Source organism: Thalassophryne amazonica, chromosome 14 (assembly GCF_902500255.1).
Source record: "Thalassophryne amazonica chromosome 14, fThaAma1.1, whole genome shotgun sequence".
Classification (NCBI taxonomy): Eukaryota; Metazoa; Chordata; class Actinopteri; order Batrachoidiformes; family Batrachoididae; genus Thalassophryne; species Thalassophryne amazonica.
In genome coordinates this window covers 19,436,686-19,463,137 of record NC_047116.1, presented here as the reverse complement: position 1 = coordinate 19,463,137, position 26,452 = coordinate 19,436,686, and the positions used below count along the sequence as shown (strand labels likewise).

The window sequence follows — 26,452 nt, the reverse complement described above, 5'->3', positions numbered from 1 at the left end:
GAATCGGTCCACTATCGTGAGGATGGTGGTGTTGCCCTGGGACGGTGGGAGGCCCGTGACAAAATCCAGGCCGATGTGGGACCAGGGGTGATGAGGCACGGGTAGCGGCTGGAGCAGTCCCGAAGCCCTGCGATGATCAGCCTTGCCCCTGGCGCAGGTGGTGCAGGCCTGGATATAATCCCGGACGTCGGCCTCTAGGGACGCCCACCAGAAGCGCTGCCGGACAACTGCCACGGTTCTTCGCACCCCTGGATGACAGGAGAGCTTGGAGCCGTGACAGAAGTCCAGGACTGCAGCCCTAGCCTCTGGTGGGACGTAGAGTCTGTTCTTCGGCCCAGTTCCGGGGTCCGGGCTTCATGCCAGGGCCTCCCGGACGGTTCTCTCTACGTCCCAGGTGAGGGTGGCCACGATAGTGGACTCCGGGATGATGGGTTCCGGTGGATCCGACAACTCCGCTTTGACTTCATCTTCATGTACCCGGGACAAGCCATCCGATCTCTGGTTTTTGGTCCCGGGACGGTAGGTGATCCGGAAGTCAAAACGGCCGAAGAACAGTGACCAGCGGGCTTGCCTGGGGTTCAGCCGCTTGGCGGTCCTGATATACTCCAGGTTCCGGTGGTCAGTGAAAACCGTGAATGGCACGGACGTTCCCTCCAACAGATGTCTCCACTCTTCAAGAGCCTCTTTCACCGCAAGGAGTTCTCGATTGCCGACGTCATAGTTCCGTTCGGCCGGGGTCAACCTGCGGGAAAAATAGGCACACGGGTGAAGGACCTTATCGGTCCTCCCGCTCTGGGAAAGCACAGCTCCTATCCCTGAGTCCGAGGCATCCACTTCAACCACTAACTGGCGACTAGGATCGGGCTGCACCAGAACGGGTGCAGACGAGAAGCGCCGTTTCAACTCCTTGAACGCGGCATCGCAACGATCCGACCAGGTGAAGGGGACTTTTGGTGAGGTCAGGGCTGTCAGGGGGCTAACTACCTGACTGTAGCCCTTAATGAACCTCCTGTAGAAATTAGCAAAGCCGAGGAACTGTTGCAGCTTCCTACGGCTGGTGGGTTGGGGCCAGTCTCTCACCGCCGCGACCTTGGCCGGATCAGGAGCGACGGAGTTAGGGGAGATGATAAACCCCAGGAAGGACAAAGAAGTGCGGTGGAACTTGCACTTCTCGCCCTTCACAAACAGCCGGTTCTCCAACAACCGCTGCAGGACCTGACGTACATGCCGGACATGAGTCTCAGGTTCCGGAGAAAAGATGAGTATATCGTCCAGATATACGAAGACGAATCGGTGCAGGAAATCCCGCAAGACATCATTAACCAATGCTTGGAACGTTGCGGGGGCGTTTGTAAGACCGAACGGCATGACCAGGTACTCAAAGTGACCTAAGGGGGTGTTAAATGCCGTCTTCCACTCGTCTCCCTTCCGGATCCGAACCAGGTGATACGCATTTCTAAGATCCAGCTTAGTGAACATTTGGGCTCCATGCAGGGGCGTGAACACTGAATCCAACAAGGGCAATGGGTATCGATTACGAACCGTGATTTCGTTCAGCCCCCTGTAATCAATGCATGGACGTAGTCCGCCATCCTTTTTCCCCACAAAAAAGAAACCTGCACCCATCGGGGAGGTGGAATTCCGGATCAACCCGGCAGCTAGAGAGTCCCGGATGTAGGTCTCCATTGATTCGCGCTCAGGTCGTGAGAGGTTGTACAGCCTGCTGGACGGGAACTCAACGCCTGGAACCAAATCAATGGCACAATCGTACGGGCGGTGCGGGGGAAGGGTGAGCGCCAGATCCTTGCTGAACACGTCCACAAGGTCATGGTACTCCACCGGCACTGTCCCGAGATTGGGCGGGACTCTGACCTCCTCCTTAGCCTGGGAGCCGGGAGGAACCGAGGAACCTAAACATACCCGATGGCAGGTCTCGCTCCACTGAACCACTACCCCGGACGGCCAATCGATCCGGGGATTGTGTTTTAACATCCAGGGGAACCCTAGAATCACGCGGGAGGTGGCAGGAGTCACAAAAAACTCGATCTCCTCTCTGTGGTTCCCTGACACCACCAGAGTTACTGGAGGTGTCTTATGTGTGATTAAAGGGAGTAGGGAGCCATCTAGTGCCCGTACTTGCACAGGTGAAGCAAGTGCCACCAGAGGGAGCCCTGCCTCCCTGGCCCATTTGCTATCTAGCAAATTCCCTTCAGAGCCCGTGTCCACCAGTGCTGGGGCCTGAAGGGTTAAATCCTCATAAAGGATTGTAACCGGGAGTCGTGTGGCATTATGGGTGTGTCCCACGTGAATGTCTTGGCCCACCCCTAGCCCAGTTTCTAGGGGCGGGCGTTGGTGTTTAACCGCTCGGGGCAGTCCCTCACTTGATGCTCTATCGAGCCACAAACAAAGCACGCTCCGCGGACCAGCCTCCTCTGTCTATCCGGTGGTCTAAATGTGGCCCTGCTCGTGTCCATAGCTTCATCAGCAGGGGGAGCTGTAACCACAGGGAGCGTAGAGGCCGTGGAGCGTGGGGAGGGCGGAGCTCGGTTGGAACCGGAAGGGAGAGGGACGGCGCGTGCCCGGCCACGCCCTTCGTCTCATTCCCGACGGCGTTCTTCTAACCGATTGTCTAATCGTATAACCAGATCAATAAGCCCGTCTAAATCCCGCGGTTCGTCCTTAGCCACCAGGTGCTCCTTCAGGACCAACGACAGTCCGTTTACGAAGGCGGCACGGAGGGCAGTGCTATTCCAGCCGCACCACGCCGCCGTGCGGAAGTCGACTGCATAAGCAGCTGCGCTCCGGCGCCCCTGTCTCATTGACAGCAGCACGGCTGAAGCGGTCTCTCCTCTATTTGGGTGATCGAACACTGTTCTGAACTCGCTCACAAACCCATCATATGTCTGAAGGAGCCGTGAATTTTGCTCCCAGAGCGCTGTAGCCCAAGCGCGTGCCTCACCGCGAAGCAGAGTTATAACATAAGCTATCTTGCTAGCATCAGTCGCGTACATGACGGGACGTTGTGCGAAGACGAGCGAACACTGCATAAGAAAGTCCGCGCACGTCTCCACACAACCCCCGTATGGCTCTGGAGGGCTTATATATGCTTCAGGGGAAGGTGGGAGGGGTCGTTGAACGACCTGTGGAATGTCAACGTTGCGCACAGGATCGACAGGAGGGAGAGCCGCAGCAGCGCCCTGAGGGCGCACTTCCACCTGAGCGGCGAGAGCCTCCACCCTGCGGTTAAGGAGGACGTTCTGCTCAGTCATTAGATCCAACCGAGCCGTAAAGGCGGTGAGGATTCGCTGCAACTCACCGATCATTCCTCCTGCAGACGCCTGTGCGCCCTGTTCTTCCATTGGCCGTTCAACAGCCGGTTGACGCCCCTCGGGGTCCATGACGTTGGCCGAGATATCCTGTTGTGAAAGTGTAGGAACACGGACCCACAACAGGGGCGCAAATGAACGGACAATGGAGGAAGTCAAATAACAACACTTTACTGTTGTGAAGAAGCACAGCCAACACGGCGAATAACAATTGTAGACAAGTAGTCAATTCACAAAAAATGTGTCACGTGGGCAGGCTCGAAGATAAGAGACGTCCGTCCAAAGCAGAACCGGAACCACACGATTTCCTCTGCCACCGAACCCTGGGAATACTGGAGCCGCCAAGTCCCGAACACCCAGGTGGCCACTGCCTCCGCTTGTCGGATCTGGTACTGCTGGCGAGGAACAAAAACAGTTAGATGTGGGTGCGTGTGCACCCAGCAACACGTATGGTGGGAAAACCACCTCCACCTCTCGTCGAAAAAAGAAACAGAATATCTGCTGTCCAACACACACAAGCAATAGATATTCCTGTCAGAAATTCAACACAGTCAGCTGAGATCGTTACCACCTTGGTAGAGCGATATCTCGGCAAAGAAGTGGAGATGACGTCTTGCAGATATACCGCTGCGGATCAGATGATTGGTAACAGCTGTCGTAGGTGACAGCTGTCACCCCGGCTGCTCCTGTGAGATGGCAGCGCCCTCTGGTGCCTGGAGCCTGCACTCCAGGCAGGGTGCCCTCTGGTGGTGGTGGGCCAGCAGTACCTCCTCTTCAGCGGCCCACACAACACCATGTCTCTCACCTTGTTTCTGTCTGTGTTGTTTCATCTCACTCACACTCCCTACACCAGCCCAAGTATGTTTGCTCCTTACATCACTCTCTTGCACAGTGTTTGATCTTTGTCTACTAGCCACGCCCCCTTTCTGGAATCTTCCCTCCACACCTGCACCTTATTACCTAATCAGTCTGCACATGCACATTGTTCACAGCACCTGTTATTTAAGCCCTCACAGCTCACCGCCAGATTGCTGTCTTAGTACACTTTCCAGCGCCATTCACAGTCCTGTTTTTGTCTGGCCATGTTCCGTATCCTTGCTCTGTTTACCTCGACCATGCCTTTTGCTTCATCCCGGATGTCTGAGTTTGCTTGTGCCTCTGGACCCTGCTCGTTGTGACTGCGTCTCAGCCTGATCCTGTTTGTACCTCTGCCACGCTGACTGACTACATGTGTACCGAAACCAAGCCTGGAATAAAGACCATGATTTCTCCAACACCTAAGCCTAGCCTGGGAGTTTGCATTGCGGGTCCAGCCGCTTCTGGTGACGGGCTCCCGCCCGTCCTGACAATATATAAATCTCCAACACAATGATCAAGCTGTTTAATCAGCATCTTGGTATGCTACACCTGACAGGTGGATGAATTATCTGGTCATAGATGAAGTGCTCACTCACAGGCAAAGTCCTATACAGGCCCCGAGGTTCACTGGTGCTGGTATTTATCCCAATATGGTCGCATGAAGCAGATAAGAGTGTATGTCTCTTACTTCCTCAGTCAAACCCATTACCCATTTACAGCTGAGTGGACTGAGACAATGCTGATTAAGTGTCTTGTCCATGGTTGCAGACAGGTAGTGTGATGGAGAATCTAGTCCAGGTCTATATATTAGTAACCCAACATCTATCCAACTTTGTTGCTTTACTGCTTTTTTTTTCTCCAAATTTGTGAACAAAATTTGAAAGAAATAAGCCTTTCATAGACATAGAAGATTTTGTACTTCAACTCGTGCAAAATAGGAATGAAAATAAAAGTGTTACATTTACATATTTGAGTGTATACCTTTGCAGTGTCTGCTGTTCGTATCATTAGCGGCACCACAGGTATAGACAGCTCAGCTGTGTGGCAAGTTGATAATTTTGAATCAGTTCTGAGTTTGCCTCAAATGACTCCAGCACTACATTGACACAATAAGTGTGTTCACATAACCTTGGCCCTGCTTGTCCGCTTCAGAGAACACAAAATATCTATTCCTATGAAAGTAGCCAAAATGTGATAATCATTATTTATCCTCTGACGTATATTTTGTAACACTGGCAACTGTAACACCAGCACAAAAAGAAATTAAGAAGAGTCAGAGGGCTGATGCACACACTGCAGGCTCCTCAGAGATATTATACAAATAATGAATGTTTAGGAGTTCACTGGTACGAATATTTCATAAGGTGAAAGATGGAACGTACCATTCAACGAGGCAAAGTCGAGTTGAATGGTTCGTTCCAGCTTTCACTGAATTAAATATTCGTACCATTGAAAGAATGTAAAAACATTCATTATTTGTTTTATATAACGGCTAAAATAGAACCTTGTCATTTGATATTTTATTAATTTATAAGCAACAGAAAAGGGACTTATATTTTGGTGTTCCACTGCTGCTAAAGTCCTACACGAACTTTAAATAGAAGTCAAAATGTTTGTGCACTGACTTCATACTTCCATAAAAAAAAAAAAAGACTTTGTGTAGTTCCTCAGACCAGCCAAAAATCACAGCTTTTCAGCTTTTCATCTGAACAGCTCTTCATGCATCCAGACGGCTTACTGCGGAGTGGATTTTTTTGTGTGTGTGCTACAAGAACTAGCAATGTCAGTTAGCTCAATCAAATCGTCGTCCCACGTGCAGACTCACACAACTGGACAGCGCTTGTGCGCACGTGTACTACCAAAAATAAAAAATAAATAAAAAGACTGTGTACTTCCTCAGTGCAGTGAAAAAAAAAACACGTCAGAAATTACTCCAGGTTTTCATTCTAACGTCCTGCTAACAGCCTTCAGACGGCTTAAAGCGCAGTGGATTTGTTTTGTGTGTGTGCGCATTGTGTGTGTGTGTGTAGGTATGTGCAAGTAGAGTGCAATGGTACCAAACGTACGGAACCAAATTTGCATTCTAAATGCAATGCAACACAAATGGGATGAACAATCCATGTCAAGTGACATACAAAGCACCAATCAAATGACAAGAATCCACTAAGCCGTTTTATAAAAGTTTATATTATGACTATACTTATTGTGGCCCTGCGAATGACTGGTGGCCTGTCATCAGCAATACATGCAGCGAGCTTCAAGGGACCACATACAGCAGAGTAAGGCATTGTTTTTTAACAATATATATGACTTCTTTGTAACTTCATCATGAAATCATTTATAACAATCAATCACAACCATGTTACTGATCAATATGAGCTTGTGATGAAATCTCCATCCACATTTGTAGCACACATGATGATAAACATGTTTTTTTTTGTTTTTTTGCACTACGTTTTGTTTGACCTTGACCAATCTGCTTCAACAAGATAACTGTCATGGTTCACAGTCTGGTGTTAGTTTCCTGATCTCAGTGTTGTTATCCCTTGTAGTTTTATTATGTTGTATATTTCTAGTGTTTATCTCATGATTTGTACCCAGAGTGTAATCTCCTCCACACAGTTCATCTTGTGATATTTCCTCTGTGTTATTCTCCTTGTGCTTTTATTTTGACGGCCCTACTTCTAGTGCATGTTGCTGGCTGTATGTCCTATGGAATGGTGTTTAATTTCCCAATGTTTTGATAACCTGTTGTGGACTCCTGTTGCCTCACTCTGTCTTCTGAGTTTAGCGTGCCATTCACTGGACTTTCTGCATGACATGTCTGGTTCCTGTTTACTGACATATTGCTAACGCTGTTGCATTCTCCTTTTGCTGCTGACCTCATGGACATTATTACCTTTAGAACTGATCGACTGGTTCATTCAGACATAACCACTCCTGTCTCGACTACTTGGCTCTCCATTCCACCTAAAGGTTTCTTTACATGCTAGTATTTAAGGCTGTACCATTCATGTCTTTCAAGGACTCTGAGGAAGATGTAACCTTTACATCGAAATGTTAGTCTCTTCATTGTTTTTTGCAGCTTTAATAAACTTTTTGCACCTCCTTCTGTGTTGCACCAGTAGTCCTCCTTTTCTACAAGTTTGTCCTGACCTGGTTGCACCGGAATTTTGTGCTTGGCAGAAGCGCAGAGAACTTTCTCCTTTTTTGCTTTAGAACTGACCATCTGCAACCCCTGGCAAAAATTACGGAATCACCGGCCTCGGAGGATGTTCATTCAGTTGTTTAATTTTGTAGAAAAAAAGCAGATCACAGACATGACACAAAACTAAAGTCATTTCAAATGGCAACTTTCTGGCTTTAAGAAACACTATAAGAAATCAGGAAAAAAATTGTGGCAGTCAGTAACGGTTACTTTTTTAGACCAAGCAGAGGGAAAAAAATATGGAATCACTCAATTCTGAGGAAAAAATTATGGAATCATGAAAAACAAAAGAACACTCCAACACATCACTAGTATTTTGTTGCACCACCTCTGGCTTTTATAAGAGCTTGCAGTCTCTGAGGCATGGACTTAATGAGTGACAAACAGTACTCTTCATCAATCTGGCTCCAACTTTCTCTGATTGCTGTTGCCAGATCAGCTTTGCAGGTTGGAGCCTTGTCATGGACCATTTTCTTCAACTTCCACCAAAGATTTTCAATTGGATTAAGATCCGGACTATTTGCAGGCCATGACATTGACCCTATGTGTCTTTTTGCAAGGAATGTTTCCACAGTTTTTGCTCTATAGCAAGATGCATTATCATCTTGAAAAATGATTTCATCATCCCCAAACATCCTTTCAATTGATGGGATAAGAAAAGTGTCCAAAATATCAATGTAAACTTGTGCATTTATTGATGATGTAATGACAGCCATCTCCCCAGTGCCTTTACCTGATATGCAGCCCCATATCATCAATGACTGCGGAAATTTACATGTTCTCTTCAGGCAGTAATCTTTATAAATCTCACTGGAACGGCACCAAACAAAAGTTCCAGCATCATCACCTTGTCCAATGCAGATTTGAGATTCATCACTGAATATGCCTTTCATCCAGTCATCCACAGTCCACGATTGCTTTTCCTTTTGTTTTGTTGTGCATTTTCGATTTTTGAGACATATTGCTTTAAGTTTTCTGTCTTGACGCTTTGATGTCTTCCTTGGTCTACCAGTATGTTTGCCTTTAACAACCTTCCCATGTTGTTTGTATTTGGTCCATTGTTTAGACACAGCTGACTGTGAACAACCAACATCTTTTGCAACATTGCATGATGATTTACCCTCTTTTAAGAGTTTGATAATCCTCTCCCTTGTTTCAATTGACATCTCTCGTGTTGGAGCCATGATTCATGTCAGTCCACTTGGTGCAACAGCTCTCCAAGGTGTGTTCACACCTTTTTAGATGCAGACTAACAAGCAGATCTGATATGACGCAGGTGTTAGTTTTGGGGATGAAAATTTACAGGGTGATTCCATAATTTATTCCTCAGAATTGAGTGAGTCCATATTTTTTTTCCCTCTGCTTGGTCTAAAAAAGTAACCGTTACTGACTGCCACAATTATTTTTCCTGATTTCTTAAAAAAGGAAAAAGGTAAACGACATACAACCCCAATTCCAATGAAGTTGGGACATTGTGGAAAATGTACATAAGAACAGAATACAATGATTTGCAAATCCTCTTCAACCAGTACAACCCCTGGCAAAAATTATGGAATCACAGGCCTCAGAGGATGTTCATTCAGTTGTTTAATTTTGTAGAAAAAAGCAGATCACAGACATGACACAAAACTAAAGTCATTTCAAATGGCAACTTTCTGGCTTTAAGAAACACTATAAGAAATCAAAAAAAAAAAAGATTGTGGCAGTCAGTAACGGTTACTTTTTTAGACCAAGCAGAGGAAAAAAATATGGAATCACTCAATTCTGAGGAACAAATTATGGAATCACCCTGTAAATTTTCATCCCCCAAATTAACACCTGCATCAAATCAGATCTGCTCACTGACATTGACCCTATGCCATGACATTGACCCTATGTGTCTTTTTGCAAGGACTGTTTTTGCAGTTTTTACTCTATGGCAAGATGTATTATCATCTTGAAAAATGATTTCATCATCCCCAAACATCCTTTCAATTGTCCAAAATATCAACATAAACTTGTGCATTTATTGATGATGTAATGACAGCCATCTCCCCAGTGCCTTTACCTGACATGCAGCCCCATATCATCAATGACTGTGGAAATTTACATGTTCTCTTCAGGCAGTCATCTTTATAAATCTCATTGGAACGGCACCAAACAAACGTTCCAGCATCATCACCTTGCCCAATGCAGATTCGAGATTCATCACTGAATATGACTTTCATCCAGTCATCCACAGTCCACAATTGCTTTTCCTTAGCCCATTGTAACCTTGTTTTTTTCTGTTTAGGTGTTAATGATGCCTTTCGTTTAGCTTTTCTGTATGTAAATCCCATTTCCTTTAGGCGGTTTCTTACAGTTCGGTCACAGACGTTGACTCCAGTTTCCTCCCATTCGTTCCTCATTTGTTTTGTTGTACATTTTTCGATTTTTGAGACATACTGCTTTAAGTTTTCTGTCTTGACGCTTTGTCTTCCTTGGTCTACCAGTATGTTTGCCTTTAACAACCTTCCCATGTTGTTTGTATTTGGTCCAGAGTTTAGACACAGCTGACTGTGAACAACCAACATCTTTTGCAACATTGCGTGATGATTTACTCTCTTTTAAGAGTTTGATAATCCTCTCCTTTGTTTCAATTGACATCTCTCATGTTGGAGCCATGATTCATGTCAGTCCACTTGGTGCAACAGCTCTCCAAGGTGTGTTCACTCCTTTTTAGATGCAGACTAACGAGCAGATCTGATATGATGCAGGTGTTAGTTTTGGGGATGAAAATTTACAGGGTGATTCCATAATTTTTTCCTCAAAATTGAGTGATTCCATATTTTTTTCCTCTGCTTGGTCTAAAAAAGTAACCGTTACTGACTGCCACAATCTTTTTTTCTTGATTTCTTATAGTGTTTCTTAAAGCCAGAAAGTTGCCATTTGAAATGACTTTAGTTTTGTGTCATGTCTGTGATCTGCTTTTTTTCTACAAAATTAAACAACTGAATGAACATCCTCCGAGGCCGGTGATTCCATAATTTTTGCCAGGGGTTGTTGTTGTGGCTGGTGTGCCTGGCTGGCTTTTGTGTGTCTTTTGTTTCTGTCTTTTGGTTTTCCTCCCAGGTGGTGCGCATTTGGGACTGAGTGGCTGTGTAGCTGAGTTTATCAGGACCTCACCCTGATCACCTGAGGCTGATCACGTGCAGCTCGTCAGGACTCACAGCTGTGGTGCATCTACATGGATTGGAACATGGTAGCATTTAAGTCTGGAGTACACAGTGTGTATTTGCCAGAGACTCGACCTTGTGACCAGACGGGTGAGATCGTCGTCTCGAGAGCCATCTCATCATCACTGGATGCAGAGAACGTCCAGGTTTGATGCATGGTCTGTGAAAGAGGAGGGGGTGAGGTCTCACGCTCGTCAGCACACTTCCTGAGGTACGTTAGATTTTGTGACTAACATTTATACAGTCAGTAAATGTGGTGTCCCTCACACCTTATTATATTGAGCTGTATGTTGGTCATTTAAATCAGCTTCCACTGCAGTGGAGTTTTGTGAACAGGGTGTTCTATGCCTGCAGGGTGGGAAGCTGATTTGCAATTAAGCCAGGAAGTGTTTGCTGTTTGTACACCTTTGAGTGGTCTCTCTGTGTGTTGAGTGTGGACTCACATAATGATTTCTTCTTTCACAGACTCGGTTTGTCGCGGCCACCTGGGGGGTGTCGGCGGGGTCCTTGGGTCCGAACTGGTTCTGGCTCCGGACCGTTAGCGCTGCTGGGAGCGCACCGCAATCCACCACGCCAGACCGCGCACTTTTATATTTTTCACTTCACTGTTATGTTTATTAAACTCTGTTATCCTTTGTACCGTGCTCTGCTTATTTTATACTGGGTCCTTCAAACGCTGGTCGGTTCTCCGGGCTGCGTCCGACACATAACAGGTTGTATTTAAATGAATACACCACAAAGACAAGATATTTAATGTTCAAACTGTTAAAACAAATGTTCAAACTTGTTTTTTGTTTTTGTGCAAATATTTGCTCATTTTGAAATGGATGCCTGCAACATGTTTCAAAAAAGATGGGGTGAGGATCACCACTTTGTGAACAACTGCATGAAAAAATAGTCCAACAGTTTAAGAACAATGTTTCTCAACGTTCAATTGCAAGGAATTTAGGGATTCCGTCATCTACAGTCCATAATCTAATCAGAAGATTCAGAGAAGATGGAGAACTTTCTACACATAAGCAGCAAGGCCAAAAACCAACACTGAATGCCTGTGACCTTCGATCCCTCAGGCAGCACTGTATTAAAAACCGACATCATTGTGTAAAAGATCTTACCACGTGAGCTCAGGAACACTTCAGAAAACCATTGTCAGTTAACACAGTTCGTCACTACATCTACAGGTGCAAGTTAAAACTCTACCATGTAAAGTGAAAGCCAAACATCAACAACATCCAGAAACACCACTGTCTTCTCTGAGCCCGAGCTCATGTGAAATGGACACATACAAATTGGAAAAGTGTGCTGTGGTCTGATGAGTCCTCATTTCAAATTGTTTTTGGAAATCATGGACGCTGTGTCTTCCGGACAAAAGAGGAAAAAGACCATCCAGAGTGTTCCCAGCGCAAAGTTCAAAAGCCAGCATCTGTGATGGCACCATCAATGCTGAAAGGTACATCCAGGTTTTGGAGCAACACATGCTGCCATCCAAGCAATGTCTTTTTCAGGGACGTCCCTGCTGATTTCAGCAAGACAATGACAAGCCACATTCTGCACGTGTTACAACAGTGTGGCTTCGTACTAAAAGAGTGCAGGTACTAGACTGGCCTGCCTGCAGTCCAGACCTGTAGCCATTGAAAATGTGTGGCGCATTATGAAGTGCAAAATACGACAACGGAGACCCCGGACTGTTGAACAACTGAAGTCGTACATCAAGCAAGAATGGGAAAGAATTCCACCTACAAAGCTTCAACAATTACTGTCCTCAGTTCCCAAATGCTTATTGAGTGTTGTTAGAAGGAAAGGTGATGTAACACAGTGGTATACATACCACTGTCCCAGCTTTTTTGAAACATGCTACAGGCATCCATTTCAAAATGAGCAAATATTCGCACAAAAAACAATAAAGTTTATCAGTCTGAACATTAAATATCTTGTCGTTGTGGTGTATTCAATTGAATATAGGTTGAAGAGGATTTGCAACTCATTCTATTCTGTTTTATTTACATTTTACACAATGTCCCAACTTCACTGGAATTGGGGTTGTACTCTGATGAGTTGTACATATGTGTGGAAAGCTATTGTGTGGACGGTAAGCAATAAGAAGGAAGCTGACACTTACAGACTTGGTTCTGGATGTCGTTGGCCACACTCGGCACTTTGTAGAGCAGCCCCAACGACTGGTTCATCCTCTCATCAATCAAACGAAGGTGAGCTAGAACCTTAGGATCATTAAAAGAGAGAAACGGTTTCAAGAAGCAAAATGAAGATGCTGTTTCAACATTTAAATACACCAATTAAAGTCAAAAATTTAAACCTACTTATATTAGTCAGTTTTAGACTAGTTATTTTTAACACATGAAAGACATCATGTTATATATGTTTTCACAGATCTCATACATGTCTGTGTCATATGACCTGGGTTTTTTCTCTGGCAATTTTTCTTTTTTTTTCTGTATGTCAGCGTGTCAGAGTACCTGAGGTCGGATCTGCGCAGCTTTCTTAGGATCAACTGTGCGAATGTGCTCATAGTGTTTCAGAGCGTGCTGCTTGTCCTTCTGCTCCGCGCGGACGTACTTCTTCAGCAGACTCGACACCTGGCGAGGCTGACAGTGTGATCATGTTAATTATTATTACATTCAGGAGCACAGAATACGTACTGGTTCTGTTTTAGACATGTGCATCATGATGTATAGCGTCAGTTAAAACAAGAATGTGAGCACAAGCAGTGATACTTTCTTAATAACGAACTGGAAAAACAGATTTGGCAAGAAAACGGTCACATAGCAAATTTGACATTATATTCTGCACATGGCTGTGTGCCGTGTACCCGTGGAGGGTTGCCCTGCAGGGCGCTCAGGTAATTTTCCAAAGCCAGTCTGCGACGGCTGTTGAGCAAAGCCTCCACTCGCGCCATGTGGGTTTCGATCAGCTGCTGCCTCTCTCCTGCTGCTTCCTGCTCCAGAGCTTCCACCTTCTCCTGGAAGTGCTGCAGAAACATTTGAACACCTTGATGATCAGCTGGTTTGCTGAGGAAAAATATGAACAATGCTTACTGTCTTAGTCAAGAAAAAAACAAACAAACAAAAAAAAAAACACAGATCTGGAGCTCTGTTCAGCTGCAGACAAAACTCCAAGAATCATGCATCAAAAGATTTATTTTTTTTAATTATTGACAAACTTAACTGTTGAAATGCTGCTCTTATGAAGCACTTTTATTTCTGATGTTTATCACAAAATTATAGCTAATTTTATTGCTGGTAAAGTATTTATTTTGGCCGTATTTGAAGGTAAATATAGAAAATCTGTGAGATTTTGCATAACATGAAGCAGTAAGTGCGAGCACAAACTGCAAAAGTCATGCTGCATTTGAAGGAAATTGGAAACTTATAGTCCCCCTTCCCCCCCAAAAAAAACTTTGTCATCCTTTTGTAATGTTATGGTAAAACAATAGTCTGCCCACTTACTCATTTTGCCAAACCAGGTAAAAACATTGTAACCATAACTAACACTAGTACTGACAACTGACCCTGCAGACCTGTGTGAGTGTTTGTCTTAGCTGTCCAGCAAGTACCCAGCAAAACGTCTCCAGATTTTATCTGGCAACCTTTCCAATGGGATCTCTGATGACCTCTGTTTATTACTTATGCCTGTCCCGGCCTGTTTTCTTTCTACGTCACATTTCCATCACAATTAAAGCTCTGCTGTGTTTCTTTGGCTCCATGACACCACCACACCCCATGACTCCAACACACCACACAAAAAGGTGAGCAGTGCCCTTTGACTCTCAAACGGCATGCTGGGAAAATCACTGTCTTGTTGCAGTTGTTACCCAAGTGGTTCAAAGGTCTTTATGTTTTTCCAAAACAGGTGACTTTTAACCATATTGGTGACATAAGCTTCATTTTAAACATATGGAACAAAATGATAAAAACGTATTACTTCAATCACAAATAAATTCAAAGGATTACAGATTTAAAATGTAAATCACCCCCAATTTTTGTGTTTTCAGTCCCAGACCACACAATATTTTTATTATGTTTTATGAAAAAGTGCTTAATTCATTATACATGAAGAAAAATAATATTTTTAATCTGTTTTAACTATTATAATCATCATCATGAAAATAAGTGGCCCTCAAACACCTCTCACTGTGGACTGAACAGAACAACAAACGTGGAAATAAATGTTTTTCAATATGTAAAGGAGCAAGCAGCCATGTCGTGGAAAAATATTTCATATTGAAAAATATCACTGAAGTTATTCTATTTGTGGTTTGTTTCACGTTAAAATAGGTGTGGCATTTACTGTTCTGGAAAGACTGCATTCGAGCTTTTCTTAAGAAAGTTTCCTACTTCATGAATTTTCTTATTAAATATTTTTGACCCACTAATAAAAAGAAGCTTTTTTTAGTTGTTAATATGAGGTTGAAAAATAACAGGTTTTTCAATCTACATTCACAAATCATGATGATAATGTTCTGCAGCATTAAACTGAATTCATTTAAACATTTTGTTAATCAAATCTGTCTGTGGCAATCAAACATAAAAAATATGCGATGTGGCGTCTGTCCTACCTGGATGACAATTTTCTTGTCAGCACGAGGAAGGTTCTTGGCTTGTCTCTCAGCCTCCTCCCACTCCCTCATCACCTGGATGCAAAAAAAAAACAAAAAAAAAAAACAACAATAAAAAAAACATCAGTCTTTGTTTCTGAAAGATTCACAGCTCGAGACACAGCAACACCTGTTCAGCTACAGGTGGGGCTGGTTTCTGTGGGTCGTACTGCAGCCATTCTGTTATACATATACTCAACAAAAATATAAACGGAACACTTTTGGTTTTGCTCCCATTTTGTATGAGATGAACTCAAAGATCTAAAACTTTTTCCACATACACAATATCACCATTTCCCTCAAATATTGTTCACAAACCAGTCTAAATCTGTGATAGTGAGCACTTCTCCTTTGCTGAGATAATCCATCCCACCTCACAGGTGTGCCATATCAAGATGCTGATTAGACACCATGATTAGTGCACAGGTGTGCCTTAGACTGCCCACAATAAAAGGCCACTCTGAAAGGTGCAGTTTTATCACACAGCACAATGCCACAGATGTCGCAAGATTTGAGTTGAGGGAGCGTGCAATTGCCATGCTGACAGCAGGAATGTCAACCAGAGCTGTTGCTTGTGTACTGACTGTTCATTTCTCTACCATAAGCCATCTCCAAAGACGTTTCAGAGAATTTGGCAGTACATCCAACCAGCCTCACAACCGCAGACCACGTGTAACCACACCAGCCCAGGACCTCCACATCCAGCATGTTCACCTCCAAGATCGTCTGAGGCCAGCCACTCGGACAGCTGCTGAAACAATCGGTTTGCATAACCAAAGAAGTTCTGCACAAACTGTCAGAAACCGTCTCAGGGACGCTCATCTGCATGCTCGTCGTCCTCATCGGGGTCTCGACCTGACTCCAGTTCGTCGTCGTAACCGACTTGAGTAGGCAAATGCTCACATTCGCTGGCATTTGGCACGTTGGAGAGGTGTTCTCTTCACAGATGATGCGAAGGAGATGTGTTGCACTCCATGAGGCAAATGGTGGTCACACCAGATAGTGCTGGTATCCCCCCCCAATAAAACAAAACTGCACCTTTCAAAGTGGCCTTTTATTGTGGGCAGTCTAAGGCACACCTGTGCACTAATCATGGTGTCTAATCAGCATCTTGATATGGCACACCTGTGCGGTGGGATGGATTATCTCAGCAAAGGAGAAATGCTCACTATCACAGATTTAGACTGGTTTATGAACAATATTTGAGGGAAATGGTGATATTGTATATGTGGAAAAAGTTTTAGATCTTTGAGTTCATCTCATACAAAATGGGAGCAAAACCAAAAGTGTTGCGTTTATATTTTTGTTGTGTGTGTGTATATATATATATATATATATATATATATATATATATATATATATATATCAATCAATCAATCAATTTTATTTATATAGCGCCAAATCACAACAAACAGTTGCCCCAAGGCGCTTTATATTGTAAGGCAAGGCCATACAATAATTACGTAAAAACCCCAACGGTCAAAACGACCCCCTGTGAGCAAGCACGTGGCGACAGTGGGAAGGAAAAACTCCCTTTTAACAGGAAGAAACCTCCAGCAGAACCAGGCTCAGGGAGGGGCAGTCTTCTGCTGGGACTGGTTGGGGCTGAGGGGAGAGAATCAGGAAAAAGACATGCTGTGGAAGAGAGCAGAGATCAATCACTAATGATTAAATGCAGAGTGGTGCATACAGAGCAAAAAGAGAAAGAAACACTCAGTGCATCATGGGAACCCCCCAGCAGTCTAAGTCTATAGCAGCATAACTAAGGGATGGTTCAGGGTCACCTGATCCAGCCCTAACTATAAGCTTTAGCAAAAAGGAAAGTTTTAAGCCTAATCTTAAAAGTAGAGAGGGTGTCTGTCTCCCTGATCTGAATTGGGAGCTGGTTCCACAGGAGAGGAGCCTGAAAGCTGAAGGCTCTGCCTCCCATTCTACTCTTACAAACCCTAGGAACTACAAGTAAGCCTGCAGTCTGAGAGCGAAGCGCTCTATTGGGGTGATACGGTACTATGAGGTCCCTAAGATAAGATGGGACCTGATTATTCAAAACCTTATAAGTAAGAAGAAGAATTTTAAATTCTATTCTAGAATTAACAGGAAGCCAATGAAGAGAGGCCAATATGGGTGAGATATGGTCTCTCCGTCTAGTCCCCGTTAGTACTCTAGCTGCAGCATTTTGAATTAACTGAAGGCTTTTCAGGGAACCTTTAGGACAACCTGATAATAATGAATTACAATAGTCCAGCCTAGAGGAAATAAATGCATGAATTAGTTTTTCAGCATCACTCTGAGACAAGACCTTTCTAATTTTAGAGATATTGCGTAAATGCAAAAAAGCAGTCCTACATATTTGTTTAATATGCGCATTGAATGACATATGCTGATCAAAAATGACTTCAAGATTTCTAACAGTATTACTAGAGGTCAGGGTAATGCCATACAGAGTAAGGATCTGGTTAGACACCATGTTTCTAAGATTTGTGGGGCCAAGTACAATAACCTCAGTTTTATCTGAGTTTAAAAGCAGGAAATTAGAGGTCATCCATGTCTTTGTAAGACAATCCTGCAGTTTAGCTAATTGGTGTGTGTCCTCTGGCTTCATGGATAGATAAAGCTGGGTATCATCTGCGTAACAATGAAAATTTAAGCAATGCCGTCTAATAATACTGCCTAAGGGAAGCATGTATAAAGTGAATAAAATTGGTCCTAGCACAGAACCTTGTGGAACTCCATAATTAACCTTAGTCTGTGAAGAAGATTCCCCATTTACATGAACAAATTGTAATCTATTAGATAAATATGATTCAAACCACCGCAGTGCAGTGCCTTTAACACCTATGGCATGCTCTAATCTCTGTAATAAAATGTTATGGTCAACAGTATCAAAAGCAGCACTGAGGTCTAACAGAACAAGCACAGAGATGAGTCCACTGTCTGAGGCCATAAGATCATTTGTAACCTTCACTAATGCTGTTTCTGTACTACAACCCCTGGCAAAAATTATGGAATCACCGGCCTCGGAGGATGTTCATTCATTTGTTTAATTTTGTAGAAAAAAAGCAGATCACAGACATGACACAAAACTAAAGTAATTTCAAATGGCAACTTTCTGGCTTTAAGAAACACTATAAGAAATCAAGAAAAAAAATTGTGGCAGTCAGTAACGGTTACTTTTTTAGACCAAGCAGAGGGAAAAAAATATGGAATCTCTCAATTCTGAGGAAAACATTATGGAATCACCCTGTAAATTTTCATCCCCAAAACTAACACCTGCATCAAATCAGATCTGCTCGTTAGTCTGCATCTAAAAAGGAGTGAACACACCTTGGAGAGCTGTTGCACCAAGTGGACTGACATGAATCATGGCTCCAACACGAGAGATGTCAATTGAAACAAAGGAGAGGATTATCAAACTCTTAAAAGAGGGTAAATCATCATGCAATGTTGCAAAAGATGTTGGTTGTTCACAGTCAGCTGTGTCTAAACTCTGGACCAAATACAAACAACATGGGAAGGTTGTTAAAGGCAAACATACTGGTAGACCAAGGAAGACATCACAGCGTCAAGACAGAAAACTTAAAGCAATATGTCTCAAAAATCGAAAATGCATGTTACTGCATTTACTGCACGTTACTGATTCCTAAAAAACTGTAAAATGAAAACCTCTGGAGTGAAACCTTCTGGTCTTGCACCAGTACATTCTACCAGACTTTACCTGCTAGTTAATATGATAGCCATCTATACTTTAAATGCCATTTTATTTTTCATGGCCTTGAAAGTCACAATTTTAATTAATTACAGACATTAATTTCAATTCTTTTTCAAAATTTGCCAACAAAATACTAATCTGACTGACTCTAAGTTTTTGTTTGTCACACAATATTTGGAGAGTACCACATTGTGCCGAAATAAAAACAGATAATGAGTGCAAAACTCTGTGGCACACTTACCTGAGACATCTTTTCACGATGCTTAGCCTCCAAACTTTCCTTGGCCTTCTGAAATGCTGCGTGTCCACTGTCATCACCAGGAGCTTCTAGGTAGCGATCCACAGCATCTGGTGGACTGGGGGCCATGGTGGGCACTGGAGGAGAATAAAGGTAGATTATTAAATCAAAAAGGACAGGCAAACAGAGCAGGCAGGATGGTGTAGGCCTCCAGTGACGAAAGGAATACATGTGAACAGACATAAGAAGGGTTAAAGGCTGGAACAAATAAAAAATAAATCCCTACAAGTCCCAAAGCAGAAAAGGCATTCCACAGGGGCAACATTAAAACACGTTTTACTTCTTTGATTTCAGCAATAGGCAGATAAGTTATTGTTCTACACAACAGAGTAAGAACAGCAAAATGTTAAAAGTTCAAACATAAACTGGGTTACACACATACAAAAAAGATCCTTTGAGTACATAAAATGTCGGCACAGACTGTCGAGGACAAAGGATGATTAGTTTCCCAGTACGAGCGTGCACACCTGGCTGTCTGCATGTTTGTTTATTGTGGGAGGGAAGCGATAAGGTGAAAAGTGCTGCGTCAGGACCAGGGCAGGTGCTGCACTGCTGCGCTTCACAAGATGCAAAGTGCAAGAAACAGCTAAGCTGGGAAACTGTAAATGAACTCATCGACCTTTAACAACCAGCAGCCCCGCCCCGCCCCTCCCCTCACCCCCACCCCAAACACACACAGACAGTTCATCCAAACAGTGCATCACTCAGCTGTTTAAAACACGGCAGGCAGAATGTTAGAGACCTGCCAGCTCAGAAGACGACAGAGCTTCTGTAGCAAACAGCTGACTGCCACACGCCAGTGTCATGCATGCACAAACACACGTGTGTGGACATGGCTGCAGAAGCGCGCGTGCACACACGCACACGTGATATGGGCAGAAAGAAATTAAGCTGTGTTACTGAGCAGGTTAGAAAATATTGAACTGCTCTGTGAGTGATGTGGTTGATTTCCAACAGGAAAATTTACATAATGCACATTTCTTGACAACATGTTATCAGAATATTTAAGCAAAATTACTGTTATCAGATTATTTTATTTTAAAAAAGTAAGTTAAGCCCCCCCATCAGGGGTCAGCCAAAAGTCCAAATATTCCTATTCCAACAAAAATGTTATTTTTATTTATTTATTTATTTTTATTCATTAAAGAAACTACTCAGTTAATGTTACATAAATAAAAAATAGTGCTCCAGAGCACAAAACATAAAACTGGTGCACAGGTGGTGTTGAATTGAGGACTTCGTTACTTGTTATATGAGAAGCAGGTACGAGCGCACCATCAACATAACGATGCATTTCATTAGCTACACAAAAATGCTGTTTAGGTAACGTACACTATTTGTGAATCTGACTTTTTTCGGGTTAATAATAATAATAATAATCATACATATCCCACATATTTGGCAACTTGCAGATGATAACATCAGGAACCCCCCCACCCCAAAATTGATCTTTTACTCATTATTGTTATCTTAAACCTAAGCGTAACCAAAATGCAGGTTAGAGATTAGAATAAAAAAACAGAATGGCAGAGAAACACATAATGCAATAAAAGTGACAGACACATAAAATTACTTTTATATTGTATAGTGCACTTTGTGTCACTCAACACAAATCCACAGCATAACAATTATGCACAAATAAAAGTTTAAGACTGTCTGGTCACTATTTTTTTCCAAGTTAAAAAAAAAAGTATTTTGTTACAGTGTGGTTTGTTTTACCAGTAAAAAGTACATATTAATCTTAAATATAAGATTAGATGATTAGCAGCTAAATCCATGTCTCAGAGATTTAAGAGGTTAAGAGACAGCAGACAAAAAACAGAGAGCAAGACAGTGAAAGAGACACAGGGAGACAATCTGCAGCAGCCTGAGGACAGGAAGAGACTAGTGATGCAGACGGTTCTGGTCCTGGGACTTACAGGAGCTGCTGCAGACAGCTAGGCAGTACTCCTCCGACTCAAAGTTGTTCCTGTTGCCCCCACAGCCCCCAAACAAGAAGGGGGCACAGCGGGCCTTCTCAGGCACGAAGTACCAACGCTCCAGCATGTCGTGACACGGGCCGGACTCAGCACGTGCCCAACATACCGCTGAAATACGCACGCAGAGGCAGCAACACAGAAATGCAAATGAAATATCAAAGTGAATGAATTCAAAACGTGTTTCTGGGTTTCAAGGAAAACATCACACGACTAAAGTCAACAAATGCATAGAAACGCTAAACACGGACGTGGTTTCCGTCTCAGACTCTCACCTCGAACTACTTCCTCCACCGATTCAGTGGTGGTGGTCGTGGTGGTTGTCATGGCGATGTTAGCATTACGCTCCTCGCTATCACGTTCGTATGTGACGTCATCATCCAAGTCTCCCTCGACCTCGTCATTGTCTTCATCACCGTCTCCATTCTGATCCCTTTCAAAAGCCTTGCTCTCTTCGTCCTGGTGTTCGTCGTCCTCAGCGGCGGTGGGTTGTGCGTCCGACTGACGGGACATGCTGCGACGAGAACAACCGTCTCACTTTGTGCATGTGAGACTGTGCAGATGCCAACCATATGTGTGAATGATCATACCTGTTATCAGAGTATTCACTCTCAGCTCCGCCCCACCACACGTCTGACTCCTCCCCTTCCTCCTCCGCACTATCGGTCTCTTGTTCCGCCCCCGCCGGACAGCAGACAAATTCCACCCCTCGAAACCGGTCAATACCACACGGCAGCAGCATTCCGTAGTCATGGAGATTCATAGATCGGTCTCCACAGGACTAATATTAATAACAATCATTAGTCATTACCACGACTGCAGCATGTTGACTTTTAACCCAAACATTCTCAAAGAAACCACACAGTAATGAATAATGTCAGTCCCTATGACAGCTACAGTAATTGTATGTTACATTATTCATTAGAATAAAGTCAAACCAATGACAGAATTGATTCTGTGTGACTGCTTGTTAATTAACAAAAGCAATCGAGGAAAAAGGAAACAGAAATCACAGTGCTGGTCGAAGGCAGATATGAAAAGCCAAGACATTTTAACTCTGTAAGAAGTCAACAAACAACCACAAAGGAAAAAAGTTCAATTCAAAAGAAAAAGATTGAGCAGCAAGAGAGGAAACATTTTGACTCTTTTCTCACCTCTTTGGCCACAGTGTGCCAGTGAAGGTGGCTCTCGCACTGGTCCATTCGCTCCTGGTGCAGGAACTTGCACTTATCTGGAACTAGCAGAGCGTCGCTCACAAACTCCCCGACTGCAACGCAAACACGCTTTTGTTTGTCTCCTTTAGTCTGTGTCTATTTTCTTACAGATGCACTCAGTAAGGGTTCGGCTTAAACAGATAAAATCGCACGTGGTTTGTGTAATTTTGTATCACACTTCAGCTGCAGAAAAACTTTACCAACAGACTGGCTCATGCTTTACAAATTCAATTTGCTCTGACTGCATATATTCCATTTTATCAAACAATATGTGTTAAGTCATTTAGCCCTTTTTATAAAGATTTTAGAGTTTGAAAGTTTTAAAACACACACACACTACTATAATAATAAATGTTCATTCATTCATTTTCTGCCGCTTATCTGGGTCCAGGTCAAGGTGTCAGTAGACCAAGCAGCTCCTCCCACACTTCCCTATCCTCATTTAAGTCCTCTAACTCTTTCTGTGGGATCCTGAGGCCTTCCCAAGCCAGATGGGAAATATAAACACTCCAGCAAGTCCTAATCAGTGTGCACTGCATCAACCATTATCACCAATACCGGTGCCCCCCAGGGGTGTGTACTCAGCCCTTTCTTGTACACCCTCTACACTAACGACTGCACCAGCCCCCCCACCCACAACTACATATTTTAAATACTCTGATGACACAGCCATTCTTGCTCTTCTCAAGGACAGTAACTCCATAATCACCTTCCATCAGTCTGTTACCCACTTCACTAAGTGGTACTCGGATAACTTCTTGGAGCTTAATGTGGACAAGACTAAAGCCTCAGTCCCACCGAATAATGAAGGCTGAAGAAGGAGCCACGCATGGGTGTGGGGTGATTATTTGAAGAATGACCCACGTTTTCATCTTAACACGTATCCACTATGAAGGTGCCACTATGTGCCGCTCTGTACCCCGCATGTGCCGCGTAGCAGCCTCTAGTGAGCCACGACCGACCTGTCATTACAGCCTCGAATGGCTCGCATCAGCCACACTAAGCCAAGTAGTGCCATGATAGCGCCATGATAACGCCATGTTGGCACACGTTTAGGCATGAGTTTGGTCCAAACCTCCAGCCCTCCCACACCTGGTCCCTTCAAAGTGTGGGTTTTCAATTCACAGATTCACAGCAGCATTTAAAGATGTCCCTTCTTTTTTTGTTTTTTTAAACGCAGTACAAAAATAGACACTCCATCACAGTTCCGCAGTTGTGCGCTGTGCGCCAGGCTGCAGTCCACTTGTAATGCACCAGACCAGCTAGACCCGAACCACGGGTTCCTGGAGAGCCGCCTCTGTGCTCCTCGCTGGCTCCGCGGCTCTCTGGCTTTTTTTTTTTTTTTTTTTTTGCGGCTTTAAACACACAAAACTTTATGTTTGTCCGTTTATTTCTGCAAAATCACTCTTTTGTGCGCGCGCTGCTGTTGTCCTTTCATGGACAGCCGCCTCTCTGCTCTTTCTGGCTTCCGTTCCATCCGTGGCTTGCTGGCTTTATTTTTTTCCCTGGCTTTAAGCACAATCATTTTTACAATGTGATTCCACTTTGGACTTTGTGTTCGTCTGTTTATTTCTGCAAAAGCGCTCTTTTGCACGCGGTGCCGTTCTGCGTACAGAATGAGGTGGCCGTTTTATTATATACACCTGTGGATCATTTTCAATATATATATTTCTTTATTTCTTCCGCAGCTTACAAGTCACCATGATACAACTTTTAACTTTGTGTTATGTCTTCAAAAATCACTCTTTTGCGCGCTCTCCACCTGTGCTGCCGCAAAGCTCTTAGCTGCTCCACTGGAGTTATCTTCCATGGCTTTAAACACACATCCACTTTCACGCAGTCACCCAAATTTTAACTTTGTGTTCGTCCAATATTGACTGAAATATCACTCTTTTGTGAGCTGGCGTTCTGCCTAAATGCTCGTTTGAAGCATGATGAGGAGTCACTACTGCCTCAGTGCGTCAGTGCGCACACACAGCGGAGCTCATGTGATACATTAATTCCAGAAGTGATTACAGGTATTTTCGGCATCCAAGGTTTGACAGAAAATGATTAATCCGCTACAAAATAATTATTTTATATAGAGTCCAGCGCACAGAGCAGGTGGAATTTGGTGCGCAAAGAGGAGACCCGCTCCAAAAATAGCCTCTCGGGTCCTGCCTCAGTGCGCACACACAGTGATCCATTAACAAGATATTAAATCAACATACTTTTACACACAACAGATATCAACATACAGACATACTTTTATAGCAAGGAACTGTTTTATCAAGCTATAAAAAACATTAAAAATAATTACCTTAAGCTGCTCAAAATACATTCCACATGGAGCAGGAAAGAGAGGAAAAAGTGTCCAGATGAAACAGTCCTCTGTGATGCCAGAAGTGATTAGAAGTGTTTTCACCATCCAAGGTTTGGCAGAAAATGATTAATCCACTACAAAATATATAGAGTCCAGCGCACAGAGCAGGTGCAATTGTGTGCGCAAGAGGAGGAGCCGCTCCAAAAATAGCCTCTCAGGTTCTGCGAAGGTGCCAGGCGCACGGATAATGGACTTTTTGCAGACTCGTAAGCACCACGCAAATGCCTCTAAGCTGTCGCAGTAACTCAACACAAACTGCGCCACGCTGTTGTTGCTAAATTTTGAACATCTTGAAATTAGCGCCATGCTCAGAGAGGAGCCTCGTTAACTGAAGATAATGCCTCTAAGAGCCACTCTGAGCCACTATAATGCCACGATAGCTCATGAAACAAAAAAAAATGGTACATGGCTCCTTCTTCACTCCTTCTTCACTCGGTGGGACCGAGGCTTAAGGAGCTACTGATTCATACTCAATCACGTATCCCGGACTTGGCCCCCATTAACATTCATAACAAAACAGTTGTGCGTGTCAATCATTTAAAATATCTTGGACTCATATTGGACAATAAGCTCACCTTTGATCAACATGTCATTGATATCCATAAACAATCCCAGCAAAGACTCCATATCCTTCATAAGCTCCGTGTCCTCTCTGTCACCCCAAAACTCCTGTTATTGTTATACTCCAGCATCATTCAACCCATCCTTCTGTACTGCTCACCTTGTTACTTCAATATGCTCTCCATCACCAACAGAAATAAACTTATTAAGGTCACTCACACAGCATCCAGAATCATCAGCTTGCCTACCACGGATCTCTTACAACTCAACAATAAGGCAGTCATATGCACGGCCCGGACAACCAGCACAGACTCTGATCATCCTCTCCACTGTTACTTCTGCCTGCTGCCCTCTGGTCGCAGGTATAGAACTCTGAAGTGGATGCGGGCGCGCTTTAGTAAAAGCTTTGTCCCTTCTGCCATAGCAGTTTTAAACAGTTAAACATGTCCTGATCACTTGTTATTTGTATGTGTGTTCTGTGTCTATATGTGTTTTTATGTTCCTTCCTTTTCTCTCAAAAATTCTTGAAAGGGTAGTTGTAAAACAGCTAACTGATCATCTGCAGAGGAATGGTCTATTTGAAGAGTTTCAGTCAGGTTTCAGAATTCATCATAGTAGAGAAACAGCATTAGTGAAGGTTACAAATGACCTTCTTATGGCCTCAGACAGTGGCCTCAACTCTGTGCTTGTCCTGTTAGACCTCAGTGCTGCTTTTGATACTGTTGACCATAAAATTTTATTACAGAGAATAGAGCATGCCATAGGTATTAAAGGCACTGCGCTGCGGTGGTTTGAATCATATTTATCTAATAGATTACAATTTGTTCATGTAAATGGGGAGTCTTCTTCACAGACTAAGGTTAATTATGGAGTTCCACAAGGTTCTGTGCTAGGACCAATTTTATTCACTTTATACATGCTTCCCTTAGGCAGTATTATTAGAAAGCATTGCTTAAATTTTCATTGTAAACGCAGATGATACCCAGCTTTATCTATCCATGAAGCCAGAGGACACACACCAATTAGTTAAACTGCAGGAATGTCTTACAGACATAAAGACATGGATGACCTCTAATTTCCTGCTTTTAAATTCAGATAAAACTGAAGTTATTGTATTTGGCCCCAGAAATCTTA

At 43.5% G+C, this 26,452-nt stretch overlaps 1 protein-coding gene across 2 annotated transcripts in view; it reads right to left on the bottom strand.

Moving 5' to 3' along the window:
* Positions 1 to 26,452, bottom strand: part of LOC117524220 (amyloid-beta A4 protein-like) — a 52,729-nt gene that overhangs the window by 7,498 nt on the left and 18,779 nt on the right. The window contains exons 4-12 of one of the 2 annotated variants that reach the window (XM_034185991.1): positions 22,336 to 22,448; positions 21,772 to 21,962; positions 21,457 to 21,695; positions 21,125 to 21,292; positions 19,149 to 19,282; positions 15,160 to 15,234; positions 13,414 to 13,572; positions 13,061 to 13,189; positions 12,706 to 12,805 (exon numbers count right to left, since the gene is read on the bottom strand). In XM_034185991.1, the coding sequence (XP_034041882.1) occupies positions 12,706 to 12,805; positions 13,061 to 13,189; positions 13,414 to 13,572; positions 15,160 to 15,234; positions 19,149 to 19,282; positions 21,125 to 21,292; positions 21,457 to 21,695; positions 21,772 to 21,962; positions 22,336 to 22,448 (1,308 nt within the window). The remainder of the gene's footprint in view (positions 1 to 12,705; positions 12,806 to 13,060; positions 13,190 to 13,413; positions 13,573 to 15,159; positions 15,235 to 19,148; positions 19,283 to 21,124; positions 21,293 to 21,456; positions 21,696 to 21,771; positions 21,963 to 22,335; positions 22,449 to 26,452) is intronic. The other variant, XM_034185992.1, reaches the window with a different exon arrangement.